General features: G+C 38.5%; 1 protein-coding gene across 5 annotated transcripts in view; it reads left to right on the top strand.

Annotated features, from left to right (window-relative positions):
• The window catches only part of mkln1 (muskelin 1, intracellular mediator containing kelch motifs), a 149417-nt gene that overhangs the window by 85505 nt on the left and 48996 nt on the right, over positions 1–14916 (top strand). For all 5 annotated transcript variants that reach the window (XM_059987090.1, XM_059987089.1, XM_059987088.1 and 2 more), the window contains 2 exons: positions 12221–12433; positions 13015–13236. In XM_059987090.1, coding sequence (XP_059843073.1) covers positions 12221–12433; positions 13015–13236 — 435 coding nt within the window. The remainder of the gene's footprint in view (positions 1–12220; positions 12434–13014; positions 13237–14916) is intronic.

Below are 14916 nucleotides of genomic sequence, written 5' to 3'. Positions count from 1 at the left end.
TAAATATAAAGAAAGTATATTTACTAATTTCAGTTTTATCAATCAGTTATTAAGAGGGAAAAAAAAGTTCCTTTATAATTAAATTAATCTAAATGTGCACGTTGTTGGAGTTCATATTGACCAAAAGTTGGGTATAACTGTTACTCATGGCACTGAATTCTCATTACCAATCATCAGTACAACTTCCTATTTTGGACTCCCCGGAGCCGTGAAGCACTCCCTGCAATCACATCTTACTTTCCGATTGAACCCTACAGCCACCTATCCTGATCTTCTTTCTGCATCTCCCGCCAAAAGGATCATGAATCCTACCAGAACCCTTCACAATTCTCTCTCTGCCCAGCTTTCACTAGAACCTTCTGCCAGTTCCACTTTCCTAATTTGGCTGACACAACAGTCCTAAGTTGAATATCATAGCCTCTTTACCTGAAACCCAAACATGCTATCAACAGGACACACTGCTTTTACAGAAAGCTACTGAATGAATTATCATGGCATCTGTCTATCTTGAAAGAAAATGGACGATGATGATCATCATCATCACAAGTCTGGGCAGAAGATATGGTGATTGTGAGATGCCGAGTTGTCAGGATCCCTCTCTCAGTGTAGTCCAGAGGAAAGCTTATGAAGCAATACATTTGAAATCAGCTTGGCTGCAGGAGCTGCTGTAAGGATGTTCAATGTTGTCCAGCTGCCGTGGGAGCCCGAAAGGAATTCACTTTCTGTGTGTTGCCAGTGAAGAGGCACTGCATGAGGCTTGCTGTTGGAGAGGTTATGTACTGGCAGGTAGAGACTTGCACATTCAGCTCCCCTTTTTGCAAGGCTGCTAGCCAGCGATGGAAGCTGAAAGTTAGAGCAAGCACCACCCACTACACTACCACACTTGATGCATCACAACCACTATTTTGACACCATCCCACACCATTAGCAGTAAAAATCTTAACCAGGGCATTGCACAATGAATACTGAAAGCACGAATTGTATAGCTCTTGAAAGTGAATCTGTAGGTTGTGTTCACTGTTGAGGTGAGTGAAGTTGTCCACACTGATTCAGGAGTCAGCTTGAGGGATAATAACTGTTCCTGAATCTGGTGGTGTGGGACTTGAGGATCTTGTATCTTCTTCCCAATGGTAGCACCCAGAAGAGGGCATGCCATGGATGGTTGGGGTCCTTTATGAGCAATTGGCTGAAAACCACAGTGGCTGGTACCATTTTATTGGGGGATATTTGGGTATTGCCATTTGGCCTAAATGCACCAACAGTTCAAAGCTGTGGATGTTGTGAAGAAAGTACATGTGTAACTTAAATGCTTGAGTTAAAACTATCATAATTCCTCCAAGAAATGCAATTTAAGAACAAAAGATCAGGAAAGCACTTTTAATTTTTTTCTTTGTAACTTGTTGAAGCACTTGTAATGTTATGTTACAGTTGTTTGTAGGAAATATGGTAGCAGTGAGCAGCAGTGAGTTCATGATTAGATTTATTGTCAGTTCACATTTATTAGCCAGGATGCTTATTAACTTTAAAGCCTAGCCAAAAAATGGTCTTGCTTTCATTAGTGTTGCTAACAGTGTTCTTTTTCATGCTTTGCCATGGCTGATTCAAATACAGTTTGCAAAAGTCAGCTTTATACAGATAGTGTCTTTCGCAGGCATTGTGTCCTTAACTATTTATGATTGTCTTAAAATTACTGTTTGAAATATCCCAGGAATTGAATTTTGAGGTTCTTGTAGGGTTGACATGGGGGTTTAAACTTGGTGTTACAGTGGTTTTCATCCACTAAGGCAACTCAGTCCTAAGTTTTGAACATCTTCAAAGAGAAATAAGTAGATTTGTGGTAGTATTAAATGAGAAAGTGACTGCTTTGTGAGCAGGCCTTGATATAACAAAGCAGGTTGTAATGTTCATGTAATGTACATCTTGGCCTGTTGCTTCCTTTTTGTGTTGTCTGAGGTACAGCACAACTAATTAGTTGAAATTGGTTCAAACTTTGGCAGTTGATTCTTACATGACAAAGCTGCACAGATCACCAGCCTTAGCCCAGTGAGCCCTTGAGTATCTGGGAATTTTGTGTTTCAGTTAATAGTTTTCCAATAGATCAGCCTCACTGAAGCATAATGCAATCATTAACATAGGGCTGACTGAGATATTGCCTATCTCAATATTTCTAGATTATGTTTTATTTCCAGAACATGCTGAAACCAATTGGAACATCAGTATAATGTACCTGGGAAGAAATGGTTCAAGATCTCATTGTTAACTATGAACACATGAAGTTTTATGGCATTAGTTTAAACTCATTCAGTGAAATCTCATACTGATCATCTTTCCTTCAGCTAAGAAATTGTGCATTTCCTAGTTAAAAGCCATTTGCAAGTTGTTCTAAAGATAGCATGCTTACCTTGTACTGTGGGTGGAAAGCCTACATGTCCCTTGTAGTGGTGACATCACCACGAACCTGGCTGCTTCTGCAGGAAATTGCTGTCAGTCTAGTTCCTTGTAGTGAGGAATAAAGTTGTTGTAGTTCAAATTATTATTCTGTTATGTCTGTTATGGATGCATCTATCCATCATTCTTGTAAAAGATATCACAATGTAACAGAAATAACTAGTAATTAATGTAGGAATAGTAATTAATAGTCAAAATGGTCTTGATTGAGCCCCAGGGTCTTTTCTTGTGATGCACCAATCTATTTTTTGGAAAGACCCTGTTCAGCTAAATCTCATCTTTATACTGCAGCAGCTTAATTGTACTCTGTTATGTTGCTAACCTCATGATTCAGAATATCCCACAATCTACAGGACTATCAGGTTCAGAGAGGAGCTTGTTCGCAAGTAAATATAAATTAACTTTGAACTTCGAAATTTCCTACCTGCTGTAATTTTAACACAAGACCTCATGTGTGATGATCACTTTAAGTAACTGGCATTTGATAGTTAAATAATCTCAGTCAACTCTGTCACATCCAGTCATGTACAGTGGTAAATAATTAAACAGTTGATGTTAAGCATTTATGGAAGTCCAGTCATATTATCAGTAACTGTAGAGCCCAACATGACAAATTTGAAGCATTTGCTTGATCTTTAGAGCCAGAAATCTTTCTCCATTGCCTTCTGAAGTGTCAACTGTCCCAGAAGCAAATGCAGCCAATTCAGTTTGCTATATTTTTATGTCAAATAGCCAGGTACAAGAAGTACATAATCCTCCAACAATATCCTAACTATTCTGCAGCTCAGGTTGTTCTGCTGCAGCACCAGAATCTATCCTTAAGTATGGAAAAGTACATCATATGTCCTTTCCAAATAAAGTTGGGACAAACTCTGGCTAACACGCTATTCATTAGTGCTCAGTTACTACCAAAGAAATGGAAGGCATAATTTTAAGTTGTATCAAGATGCTTGCTAAGAGAATAGTTAAATGCTCAGTCTGGGTGTGCCAGAATTCATTTTTGTTTATGGTCCATACACTGACAAAGGAATTGAATTCCAGAGGTGAGTTGAAATCAGTATTTAATTAAGCATGGCATCAGGAAACATCATGAAAAAATAATTTAGATTGTAGCCAAGGAGAAGCTTTTCCTGTGTAGGAATTTGCCTCTTTGCCGAACTCGAAAATGGCAGTGATCGTTGGAGGCTCCAACATGAAATTGCATAAATTATTCATAGCAGTTCACTTGACCCAACTATCGTTGAGCCTATTTTGGGATATAACAGACCAGAAATATCTGAATTATCTTCATACGCAGACACCAGTGGATGTGTATTCTGAGGTGAATGCTTCATTGATTTCCCCACAGCTTTTAATTTACATACAAGGCTTGGTGAGATTGAATAATTTTCAGTTGGCTGAAGGAGTGCAACTTAAATAGTTGAGAGCCATGAAAGCATGTAGGATAAAGCACATCCCCCAAAATACTCATTTCTTCTGCCACTTGGTGCACTGTGGCTGTAGGTATACTATCTTCAAAATGTGCTTCAGCATTCCATTCCAACCCTCAGGTTTCAATCTAGAATTAGTATGATCTGGAAACATCTGTTTGGTTCTAAACTTCGATATCTATTTTCCAGTTCTTTGGTATAACTTCATTGTGAAGACTGCAATAATTGAAGGTAGTGACTCACTTCCATTTCTTCTAGGTAGTTAAGATGGCCAATAAATGCCTGTAATCCAGCAATTTTAATTTGTCTGAAGTCTCCTCTAAACTGTGAGTCACAGCACTTTACCTAAATTGTTCTGAGGCCATTTTTATTACAGCATTAAACTTTGCATTCTTTACCTTCTGAACTCTCAGTACTTTGATGGATTGTGAAGCCTTGTTTAAACTGCACTGAATTGATTTCTTTGCACTTCATGACTACTTTGAAACCACAGTGGATTTGCCAGATGGTTAGAGATGGATGCAGTGTATCCTTGGTTTATTTAAACAAAGCAAGGCAGTGAACAGAAGATAAATGAGACTGCAGGTGCTGAAATCTGGAGCAATACCCACAGCACTAGAGGGACTCAGCAGGTCAGGCAGCACTTTTGCGTAGAAATGAACAATCATCAAGCTCTTGAACCAGAAAGGTTAAGTTTACTGGCACCATCGCTGAACTGTTCTCACAACCTATTGACTCACTTTCAAGGACTCTTCAATGCATGTTCTCTATTGCTTATATATTTACTCTTTTCTTTCTTTTTGTATTTGCACTTTTTTTTATTGTGCATATTGATTGTTGTCTGTCCTGTTTGGTGTGGTCTTTCCTTGATTCTATTATGTTTCTTTGTAGTTACTCAAGAAAATGAATCTTGAGATTGTATATGGTGACATATATATACTTTGATAATAAATTTAATTTGGAAATTTGAAAGTATTGTCCATTTTACTCCACCAGTGCTCTGACCCACCAAGTTCCTCTAGTGTTCTGTATAAATGCGGTGAATTGTGGAGTTTCAGGTCTTCATTTTCTAATCTGCCCTGTCTATTGAAATGGAAGACTTTTGTGATTGTACAATTTAAAAAAAAGTGTGGAGGAAGAGAAAAAGTAATCTTAATAGTTCAAGGTCAATTAATATACTTTTGGGCAAATTATTGGAACTAACTTAAAAGGGCATTATAAACCGTTTAGAAAGTCAAGAGCATGGGTAATCTATAGGGAAGGTTGGGTCCGACGAATTAGATTGAAATATTTGAAGACTTAATAAGGAAAGATGGCAGTGTCGCATGCAGCAGTCTGGTCAATAAAGTACAAGTCCATGGTTTCCAAGAAAGTGGGAAAATTGAATCCAAAAGTGGATCAAAGAAAAGAACTAAAGAGTGATGACAATGGGTATTTTGTGTCTGGGTGGTTGTTTCCTTTGGGTTTCTACAGGGCTTGATACTCAGTACCTTGCTCTTCAGAGCATTTATTAATTTAGAGTTGCATGTAGGAACACGGAAGTTTGTAAATAATAATAGTAGGCACAATTGCTGACAGAAAGGAAGCTTTGCATTGGAAGGGAGGTTATCAATGGAGAGGACCAATGGAGAAGTAGCAATTGGAATTCAATTCCAGATAGTGTGAGTGATGCATTTGGGAGGGTCCAGCAAGGCAAGAAAATGTGTATTGATGAGAAGCCAATGAACAGTGTAGAGAAATGCAGAACTTGGATTGCATGTTCACGGATCCTTTGAAGTAGCAGGATAGGTCAGTAAGCTGGTTCAAGAGACATGAGATGCTTTCAGTTATTAGTTGAGGTGTGGAGTACAAGAGCAGGGAGGTTATGTTAAAACTGAAATGACCTAAATTAGACCACAGCTTGGTTACAATGTGCAATTTTGATTAACGCATTACTGGAAACTTGTGGTAGCATTAGCTGTGGTAGAAAAGGTTTTATAGGACTGAAATTTTTGTTTTGTCTCTTAGGAAGGAAAACTATACAAGTTGAGATTTTTGCTTTGGTAACAGGGCAGACTGGGGAAAGAATTGACGTGTGTAAAATTATGAAAAACATGAACAGAGGAACGGAGAAGGATCCTGCTCTCTTAGTAATCTTGAGAGTGCATGTTGCACCCCTTACTGGAAAACCTCCAAAATCCAAAATTGTTCAGAGTGCTGACATAAGATCACAAATAGAAAATTCCATAAGGCACTGGGAAATTCCCAAGCGAGGCCTGCACACCTCAAATGGTTTTGAGAAGTAACATCATATGTAATGAACAAACGTTAATAAAAAAAAATAGAAAAGCATTGCATAAAGCAAAAAAAAGATCTCGATTGAGTATTGAAAGAGTGGATTCATCAGTGTCAGAGTGAATGTATGTGGCTTTATGGGATGCTCATAATGAAGCAAACAAAGGTCTATCATGATGAATGGAAAATTAAGGGTAATTGTTAATATTCGGGCTTGTTGCAGAAACTTAAGAAAAGGCGCGGCATGAATTTTTAAAATATTTTTGGTGATAGTGTCTACTGATCACAAGGCAACAGAGAAATTTATTGAGTTTTCCAAGATCATCATTGATGAAAATCTAACACATTGAATGGCTGCATGAGTACATGGAATTGCAAGAAAAGGTTTGCAATTACATGGTTTAGTGCATTAATTACTTACAAAATGTTGTCTGATCTTCATCTAGTCACACTAATAGACAAACACAATTGACCTAAACTAATAACACAAACAATTGTACTACTTCTCATCAATACTGAGTACACCTTTTAAATAATCACAGTCTAGCATCTAAAAAGAATGTGAAACACTAGGGTAATGCCCTTCTATAAAAGCTATTTGGAGTCGGGCATTCTAATGAATGAGAGGAAATTGGAGTTGTCGTTTGTAGAGGTACCCTGCCCCATTTTTTAAAAAAACAAGACAAAATCAGGTTACTGACAGAGCCTTCTCAAGAAAGGTCTTTTTATGTGTACAATGCCTCGATCAAAACAACTTTCAGGGGACCTTAGAAGAATTGCAAAGATGAATGAAGCTGGAAAAGGGTACAAAAGCATTTCTAAAGACTTGAGTGTTCATCAGTCCACAGTCAGAGAAATTGTCTTCAAATGGAAGAAACTCAATACTGTTGCTGCTCTCTCAAGGAGTGAGTGTCCTGCAAAGATCACACCAAGAGCACAACGTACAATGTGGAAGGAGGTGAAAGAGAACCCAAGGGGGTAACAGCAAAAGACCTATAGAAATCTCTAGAACTTGCTAAAGTGTCTGTTCAGATTTCCACTAAAAGAAAAACACTGAATAAGAATGGTGTTCATGGATGAACACCTCAGAGGAAACTACTGCTTTCCAAAAAGCATTGCAGCACATCTGAAGTTTGCAAAAGGCTACCTAGATGTTCCAAAACACTTCTGGGACAATGTTCTGTGGACAGATGAAACAAAAGTTGACCTTTTTGGCAGAAATACACACTGCTATGTTTGAAGGAAAAGGGGCACTGCACACCAACACCCAAACCTCATCCCAATTGTAAAGCATGGTGGAAGGAGCATCATGGTTTAGGGCTGCTTTGCTGCCTCAGGCCCTGGACAGCTTGCAATTATTGAGGGAACAGTAAATTCAAGATTGTATTAAGACATTTTACAGAATGTCAGGGTAGCGGTCTGTCACTGACTTTTTCTTGTAACTGTATGTGTGTTGAACAAATGTAAGACAAAGATTCCACATAAATTCAGTGTTGGGAATGATGGCAATGCCAAACAGCCACTGACTGACCATCTGGGTGGTCGAGGTAGTTATAGCTCTTAAAAATATTACATAAACTTGCTTCAAGGTATAGGTACAGTATAAGCTATGTGTGTAATATAAATGGATTTTGGGTTCAGACTTGGGTCCCAACCCAAGGTATCTTAATATGTTGATGCAAGTATTCCAAAATCCCGAAATAGTCTGGTCACAAGCATTTTGGATGAGGACTAATCAAAATGTAATTGGCAGAGGGCCAGAGGGGAAGTCAGGATTTTTTTTACCACTAAGGATAACATAAATCTGAGTGTTTTGAGAAAAGACATTTTTATTATATTTAAGTACTTGGTCAGTAGCCTGATCTAAATAATTTTAGCATTTTGGCTTTTATTCTGTACATGTTTTTTAGACCTGTCATTATATTTCAGAAATTTAAGTTTTGCGCAAGCTTTGATATTTCTCCCTGAAATAAACTTCACCCCCTCCTTTCTTGCTCTAACTTTTCTTCTTTTTTCCCAGTCCTGGTGAAGGGTCTCAGTCCAAAATGTCAACTGTTTACATCTTTGTAGATGCTCCCTGGTCTGCTGAGTTCCTCCAGCATTTTGTGTGTGTTGTTTGGATTTCAAGCATCAGCAGATTTTCTTGACTTCATCCCACTTTGCTCATTACTTAGTTGAACCAGCTCTCGCAGCTATAATAGCCAGTTTTCTTTTTGAATAAGTCTCTATTGGCTTCATGCAACATGATGGAGTAAGATTTGCCCATTCCTCCTTGCAAAATTACTTAAGCTGTGCCAAGTTAGTTGGGGAGCAGAGCAAACATTTCAGACATTTCAGTTTATGAATTTTTAGTTTTTTCATGCTTTGTAATTGTTCGTTTTTGGTCAGGGGGTGCTCTACTGTGGAAAAAATAAAAATTCACAAATAGAAGTTCTCAGTTAAATTGATCAAAATCCCTGGCTGTAATGCAAATTAATGTGAACAAAGGGAATACTTTTACAAGTCACTGTATCTCTTGAAATAAAGACAGATTTTGAAATTAACAGCAGCCTTCCTTTTCCTCTTGTGTTCACCAAACTGCCAATTAAACAAGTGAATTCATGATAGGTTCTCACGTATCTCATCTGAAATTGTTTTGGAATAATTGAGTTAATTGACATGTTTACAGTATCTGTATATAAAAAGCATTCTAAAGCAGTTGAATTTACTCTTCCACAGTACTGTTCTTATGGTCCTTTCATAATGCTTTCTGATACTTAACCTTTCAGCTGGAGCAGTCTCTAATGACTATGTATCTATGAGTGCAGGTCTTGATGAACTTCACTGAATTCTGTGAAACTGCACCTTTGTTTTAGTGTCCTCATTCCAAGTTGCTGACTGCAATGCTGGCAAATATAATTAGTCAAACTCTTTGCCCGATCACGTGGATGTTGTCAGAAAAGCCCAATGGCTTTACTTTAAAATTCATGTTCAAAGTGACTTGCCACTGGAATTTGGAAACTTCCTTCATTTTAATATCCTGACATTATTGCAGAACAGGATAGTTTGATAGCTCTTGGGGGAAGTGCTTGTTAAATTTTGTCATGTTATTGCTGACAACTGGTGTCAAATAAGGTACAGTGGATTCAGCTTAATTGGGTCATCGGTTTATCTGAGCAGCTACTTATTTGGGACAATTCTTTAAGAACAGAATCTGATTGAGAAAATAGCTGTGATTCCCTTTGTTTATTTGCAACACTATGGTGCTTAATTGGGACAGGAGACTGTTGCCTCACAGTTTCTAACAAGGGTCAGTGGCATGTGTTTGTGTGGCTGTGAGACACTACGTTGTGCTTAGAGTGTACGGTTTTTAAATACTGTCAGTTGCGTGTTCTTATGTCCAAAAAGCAGTGATTTTTTTCACTGATAGTTGGCAAGAAATAAGCGGTAAGGCAATTTGGAACTATTTTGTTCACTGTGGTTTCAAGCATTCAGGCTTGGGAATGCCAGAAACTGCTGAGAGCGTAAGTGAAACTATTTCACTACTTCTAGGTAGAAACTACAAAGGAATTGAAGTATTGACAATCACCTTGAATGTTTTCTTTGGCGTCCACCAGACAATCAGCTCTCACCTGTGGCTCCAAGTAGCTGTTTGCATGTGACACCGGCTGCACCCTGGTACACTGCTCTGACAAGTGGCCTAATCCAGATGAGGGTAGCTGACGGGCTTCATACCCCAATGAGATAGGGATATGCCTATCCCAGTGTGCGAAGGCAGCTCTATTGGTCTGGGCAGATGGGATCTACAGTGAGATCCATCGGCCAGGAAGGCAGTACTGCAATGCTCTATGGAGAGCAAAAGATGTGACAATGCACAGAAGAAATCATGGTCATTCAGGGAAGACCCCAGTTGTGACATCAACTTGTACCACTGGACATGGACATCTGGGGTTGAGAGAGTGAAATATAACAGTGCGATGGTGTTTCCGCTTTAAAAACTCACTCTCAAAGGTTTGCAGTCATCTTTGGATATGATGGACAACCACCAGTAGAATTGGCAATGTTTTAATTTGCTCTGTATTTCATTTAAATGGTACTCCATTTAATGTTGTCTATTTTTTATATACTTTTTTAACTATTACCATGAAACTTTGGCTAATTGGGGCAGCCACTTAATTGAGCCAAAATGCACTGGTCCTCATGTCTCCCAATGAACTGGAATTCAGTTTATTTGATTGTATTCAGCAGTTGCACTATCATCATTTATAACATGGAAGGGGGTTATTTGAATGAACTTGTGAATTCATTGGAGCTCCAGGAAATAACAAACCATCCTGTCCCTCTCCCCATAACCTTACAATTCATCAGAATTTAAGTTATAGATTCTGGTCAAATTCCTGTCCAGCTGGTTTTTGATTTGAATCTGTTCAAGGACATTCTGAGCCCTAACCATTTGTTGTGTAAAATAAATGTTTCTCATTTTTTTGTTGTTCTACTAACTGGCTTCATTCTGCCCTTCTGTTATTTGGGAACAGGTTTACTTTGTCTCTTGTTTCAATCCTTCATGATATTAATAATTTCTATCAGGTTCCCTATTGGTGTACTCCGTCAATGATCAGTTCAGCCTCTCTAGTTGTGCAGATAATTAAAAGCTCTTGTTTCTGGAATCATTCTAATGAGCTAAATCTCCAAGGCAGTCTGTTGTGGCCTTCACATCTGTCCTGTAGTCAGGTGCCCAGAACTGGACACAATAATCCCAGATGTGGCTGAATAACCTTATTGTTTTTGTGCACAATGCTGCTAATTATCAAGTGTGGGATTGATGTGTGTTTATCTACTACATTTATCTTTTTTTTTCATGTTCTGTGATTTATACTTGTAGCTTCCAATCTCCTCTTCCCCATACTACTGCTTAAATTATTCTCTCTGATTTATTGTCTATCCTGATCCTTCTCATTGAAAGCAGCATTAGTTAATTTTGCTTTAAATTTAATTTGATTATTCTGTTAGCCTGTTTGTATTCTCTTGAAGTCTATCACTAACTTTCTTACTGTTTTCATAAGGTTAATTGTAATTTCTATCTGGGTTCAAGAATTATTGAACATAAACATTTGTCTGATATTCTTTGTCTCAAAACCGATTTCTCACCACCCATACCTCCAAAACCAACACTACCACTGCAATCATTACACAAAATGCTGGTGGAACGCAGCAAGCCAGGCAGCATCTATAGGAAGAAGCACTGCCGATGTTTTGGGCCAAGACCCTTTGTCAGGACTCGGCCCGAAACATTGACAGTGCTTCTTCCTATAGATGCGGCCTGGCCTGCTGTGTTCCACCAGCACTTTGTGTGTGTTGCTTGAATTTCCAGCATCTGCAGATTTCCTTCTGACTGCAATCATTTCTGCATTTTATCAAAGGGATTGCATATTGACAAGACCAGTACTAATATTTGGCAACAATTCATGGTTATTTTTTCTCTATAAATTAGATTGTTCTAATTGTCCTAAATTATTTTAAGCTCTTTGAAAGGAAAAGATAATGCACAGTGCTTTTTCACATTGGCATGGTACTGGGGTAACCTAAGATGGATCTGTGCAATTCTTGTTACTGAGGAGGCATTTAGATAGCACCTGAAGAGGCATGGATTTGAGTGATGTTGACCACATGTGGGCAGATAAGAAATTTAAATTGGCTAGTATGGACATGGTGGGCCAAAGGGCCTGTTTCTATATTGAATGTTTTAAAATGTGGTTACTTTGTCCTTAAAAGATAGGAAATGAAAGGTATGCCTTATATCAAGATATAAACTGTTATTGCAAATGTTCCGTGGATAAGTGTATGAAGTATCAGAATTTTTTTCAGATGAGGTAATTTTTGATGATTTAATTACCAGTTGTAGTAGATTCTGCTGAAATATTTCATTGTATTAAGCTAGCTCTGGACAAATTTTCAAATTATCAGTTGAAATACGAGCCACCATTTAGCAGATAGACAAAATGTTGACTTGTGCACCCTTGGTCAAGTTTGTGGCTGAACTGCATTTTGTATATATGGACTTTTAACCTCATCCCCATCATCTTTTCTAGAGTGGCCCAAGTGCTCGATCCTGTCACAAGATGTGCATTGACACAACTCGGAGACAAATATACACACTGGGCCGTTACTTGGATTCTTCAGTGAGAAATAGCAAGTCTCTGAAGAGTGACTTCTATCGCTATGATATAGACACTAATAAGTGGTCATTATTAAGTGAAGATACAGCAACTGATGGTGGACCAAAGTTGGTGTTTGATCATCAGGTATGATGCACTGGAAACTCCAGTTGTAAGTAACTGTTAGCCTCTTCCCATTCCTGTTGATTATTTGTTCAGAGGCCTTTTTTCTAAATTTTCATTAACTTGCAAAGAATAGTCATATCAGAGGAAGGTTTTTTAGAGCTGTGGGTGTGTAGAATGCGTTGCTGGGGTGCTGGTAGAAGGTAGATACATTATGAACAATTAAGAATTTCTTTGATAGCCCTTCATTTTTCTTTCATACATGTGCCTATGTGGGAAGGAGAAGTTAGGTTGATCTTGGATTATATTAAAAGGTCGGCACAACATCATGGGCCAAAGGACCTTTTTACTGTGCTGTAATGTTCTACATTATGACATTGATGATGAGAAATATTTTCCATTCCTAACTGAGAATGTATAGTTATTATAGGATAAAATGACACATTTAATTTCTTCCGTCCTTTTTTAAAGCCTTAGATTGATCTTGGGTTACTACTCTTACTAGGGCAGATTAAGGTAATGTGCAGATGCTTTTATTTTAATTCCCTGTTGATTTTATTTTTCCTGCAATGTATTTAACACAAAAATAAATTTCTTTCTCTTAGATGTGTATGGATTCTGAAAAGCACATGATTTACACATTTGGTGGAAGAATATTGACTTGCAATGGAAATGTTGATGACGCTCGAGCTAATGAGCCACAGTTCAGTGGACTTTTTGCTTACCATTGTCTTACTAACACCTGGAAGCTACTTAGAGAAGATTCTTGCAATGCTGGACCAGAAGATGTGCAGTCTCGGATTGGACACTGCATGCTCTTCCATACTGTAAGTATTTGAATGCTCTGTTAAGCTTGTGCAGTTTGCTGTTCTTTTCACTTGGGTATGGGATACCTATTTTGAGGGTCTTCTCCTGAGTACATAATCTGTAATATTTAAAGTTGTCATAATATCTCAGACGGTTCACAGTCATTTTTTTTTTGTAATTTCTGTTGCACGGATAATTGCCGAAGTAGTATCACTGTGAACCCCTTTTGAACAATTATTTGACCCTGCAGGCCATGTGAGTGCCAACGGTGCTATCCTTAACACCAAATATTAACATTACTGAATTATTGGCCAAAAGGCACTAAGAATGTAAGGAGTTTTGCACTGTTTTTCCTTTTGTTTGTGTATTATTTTGATTAAAGTGTATTTTTGACATTAAATGAAACACACCGCTGTTCTTAACAAACTGGAGTTAGTGATGTGAGGGGCACTTGTCACTCAGTCAATTGAATGTAACTTCAGCTTCATTGATGGTTTTCTTTAAATTCAGCATTTCAGTCCAGCTGCTTTGATCAGCTATCTAATGCTGCAGTCTGTTGAACTTGTTCCCAAGTGTTGCAAAGTACCCCTGCTATAAGGTTCCATCTTAAACTTGGATATATTATGCCACTTCATTGCTTAGCCAAAATTCTGGAATTCCTGACTTCTAGCCACTGGATTATCTCAAGGATTTCTCTCTAGGGTCTTGCTGCCATCTTGTGGCAGCTGGGGTTAACTGCAACAGCTGGCAGCATTTTGTAATGCAATTTTAATTAAAATATTGAAACGACAGGAAGTGTGGAGGAAAAATGAGAGATTTTGACATGTAAGTACAGTAAATTAAAGATTGGATGGGGGCAATATTTGAGGTACAGATGTGCCATTAGACATAAAAATCTTTCTTGTCATAAACCAAGTTAAAGATGGTGCTACTGAAGACAAACGACCACTTACTGGTATTTGGAAAGACAAGAAGTTTGACTAAAAACATAATTAATAACACATTTTCTGAAATAAATTGCGGTAAACTATCACCGCAAACACTGAAGAGGTGAGCGAAGGTGAAGCTGATTGGAGGAATGAGACGTGTTGGTGGATAGCATAGCCGCATGTGTTCGAGACAGCATCACCGGTAGAGTTGGAGTGATTGATTTGGAGAGGAGTTTCAGTACCTGTACAACTAACCTGGGTACAAGTTTGGATTGCTCTAAGGGCCGAGCTGATTAGGAGAGGGCAAGAAGGGCTTTGGGCTAGGTGGTGAGGTCTGGGCCCAGCATGTATCGCTGCGATGGGGCCCCAGTCCTAATGCAAGGCATGATCCACTGATCCATGATCCACAATTCTGACCTAAATAGTCTGGAAAGGCAGGATGTCAGGACTGGAGGCAAGAGTCAGGGCTGACTTTGCTCACCACAATGTTCACTCTTCTCTGAGGCTCAGGCTAAGAGACTACCCTGGTTGCCATGTTTTGTGTCTGTGAGCTTCGCAGCAATTCGCTCCACTGATATGATGGAATGAGGCTGAGGCTTGAGCCTACTCTGGCTGCTCCGGGGATTCCAATCTCAGGAACAAATTTGGTTTGGAATATCACTGTTCACTTCTCTTGTTTGCATGATTTGAGTTTTTTCCTCTTGCTTTGTGCATTAGGTGTTGGTCTTTTCTCATTGGGTTATTTCGGGTTTCTTGCTTTGTGGCTGTCTG

The sequence above is a fragment of the Hypanus sabinus genome, chromosome 13 (genome assembly GCF_030144855.1).
Source record: "Hypanus sabinus isolate sHypSab1 chromosome 13, sHypSab1.hap1, whole genome shotgun sequence".
NCBI classification, from domain to species: Eukaryota; Metazoa; Chordata; class Chondrichthyes; order Myliobatiformes; family Dasyatidae; genus Hypanus; species Hypanus sabinus.
This window is presented reverse-complemented; position numbering and strand designations above follow the sequence as displayed.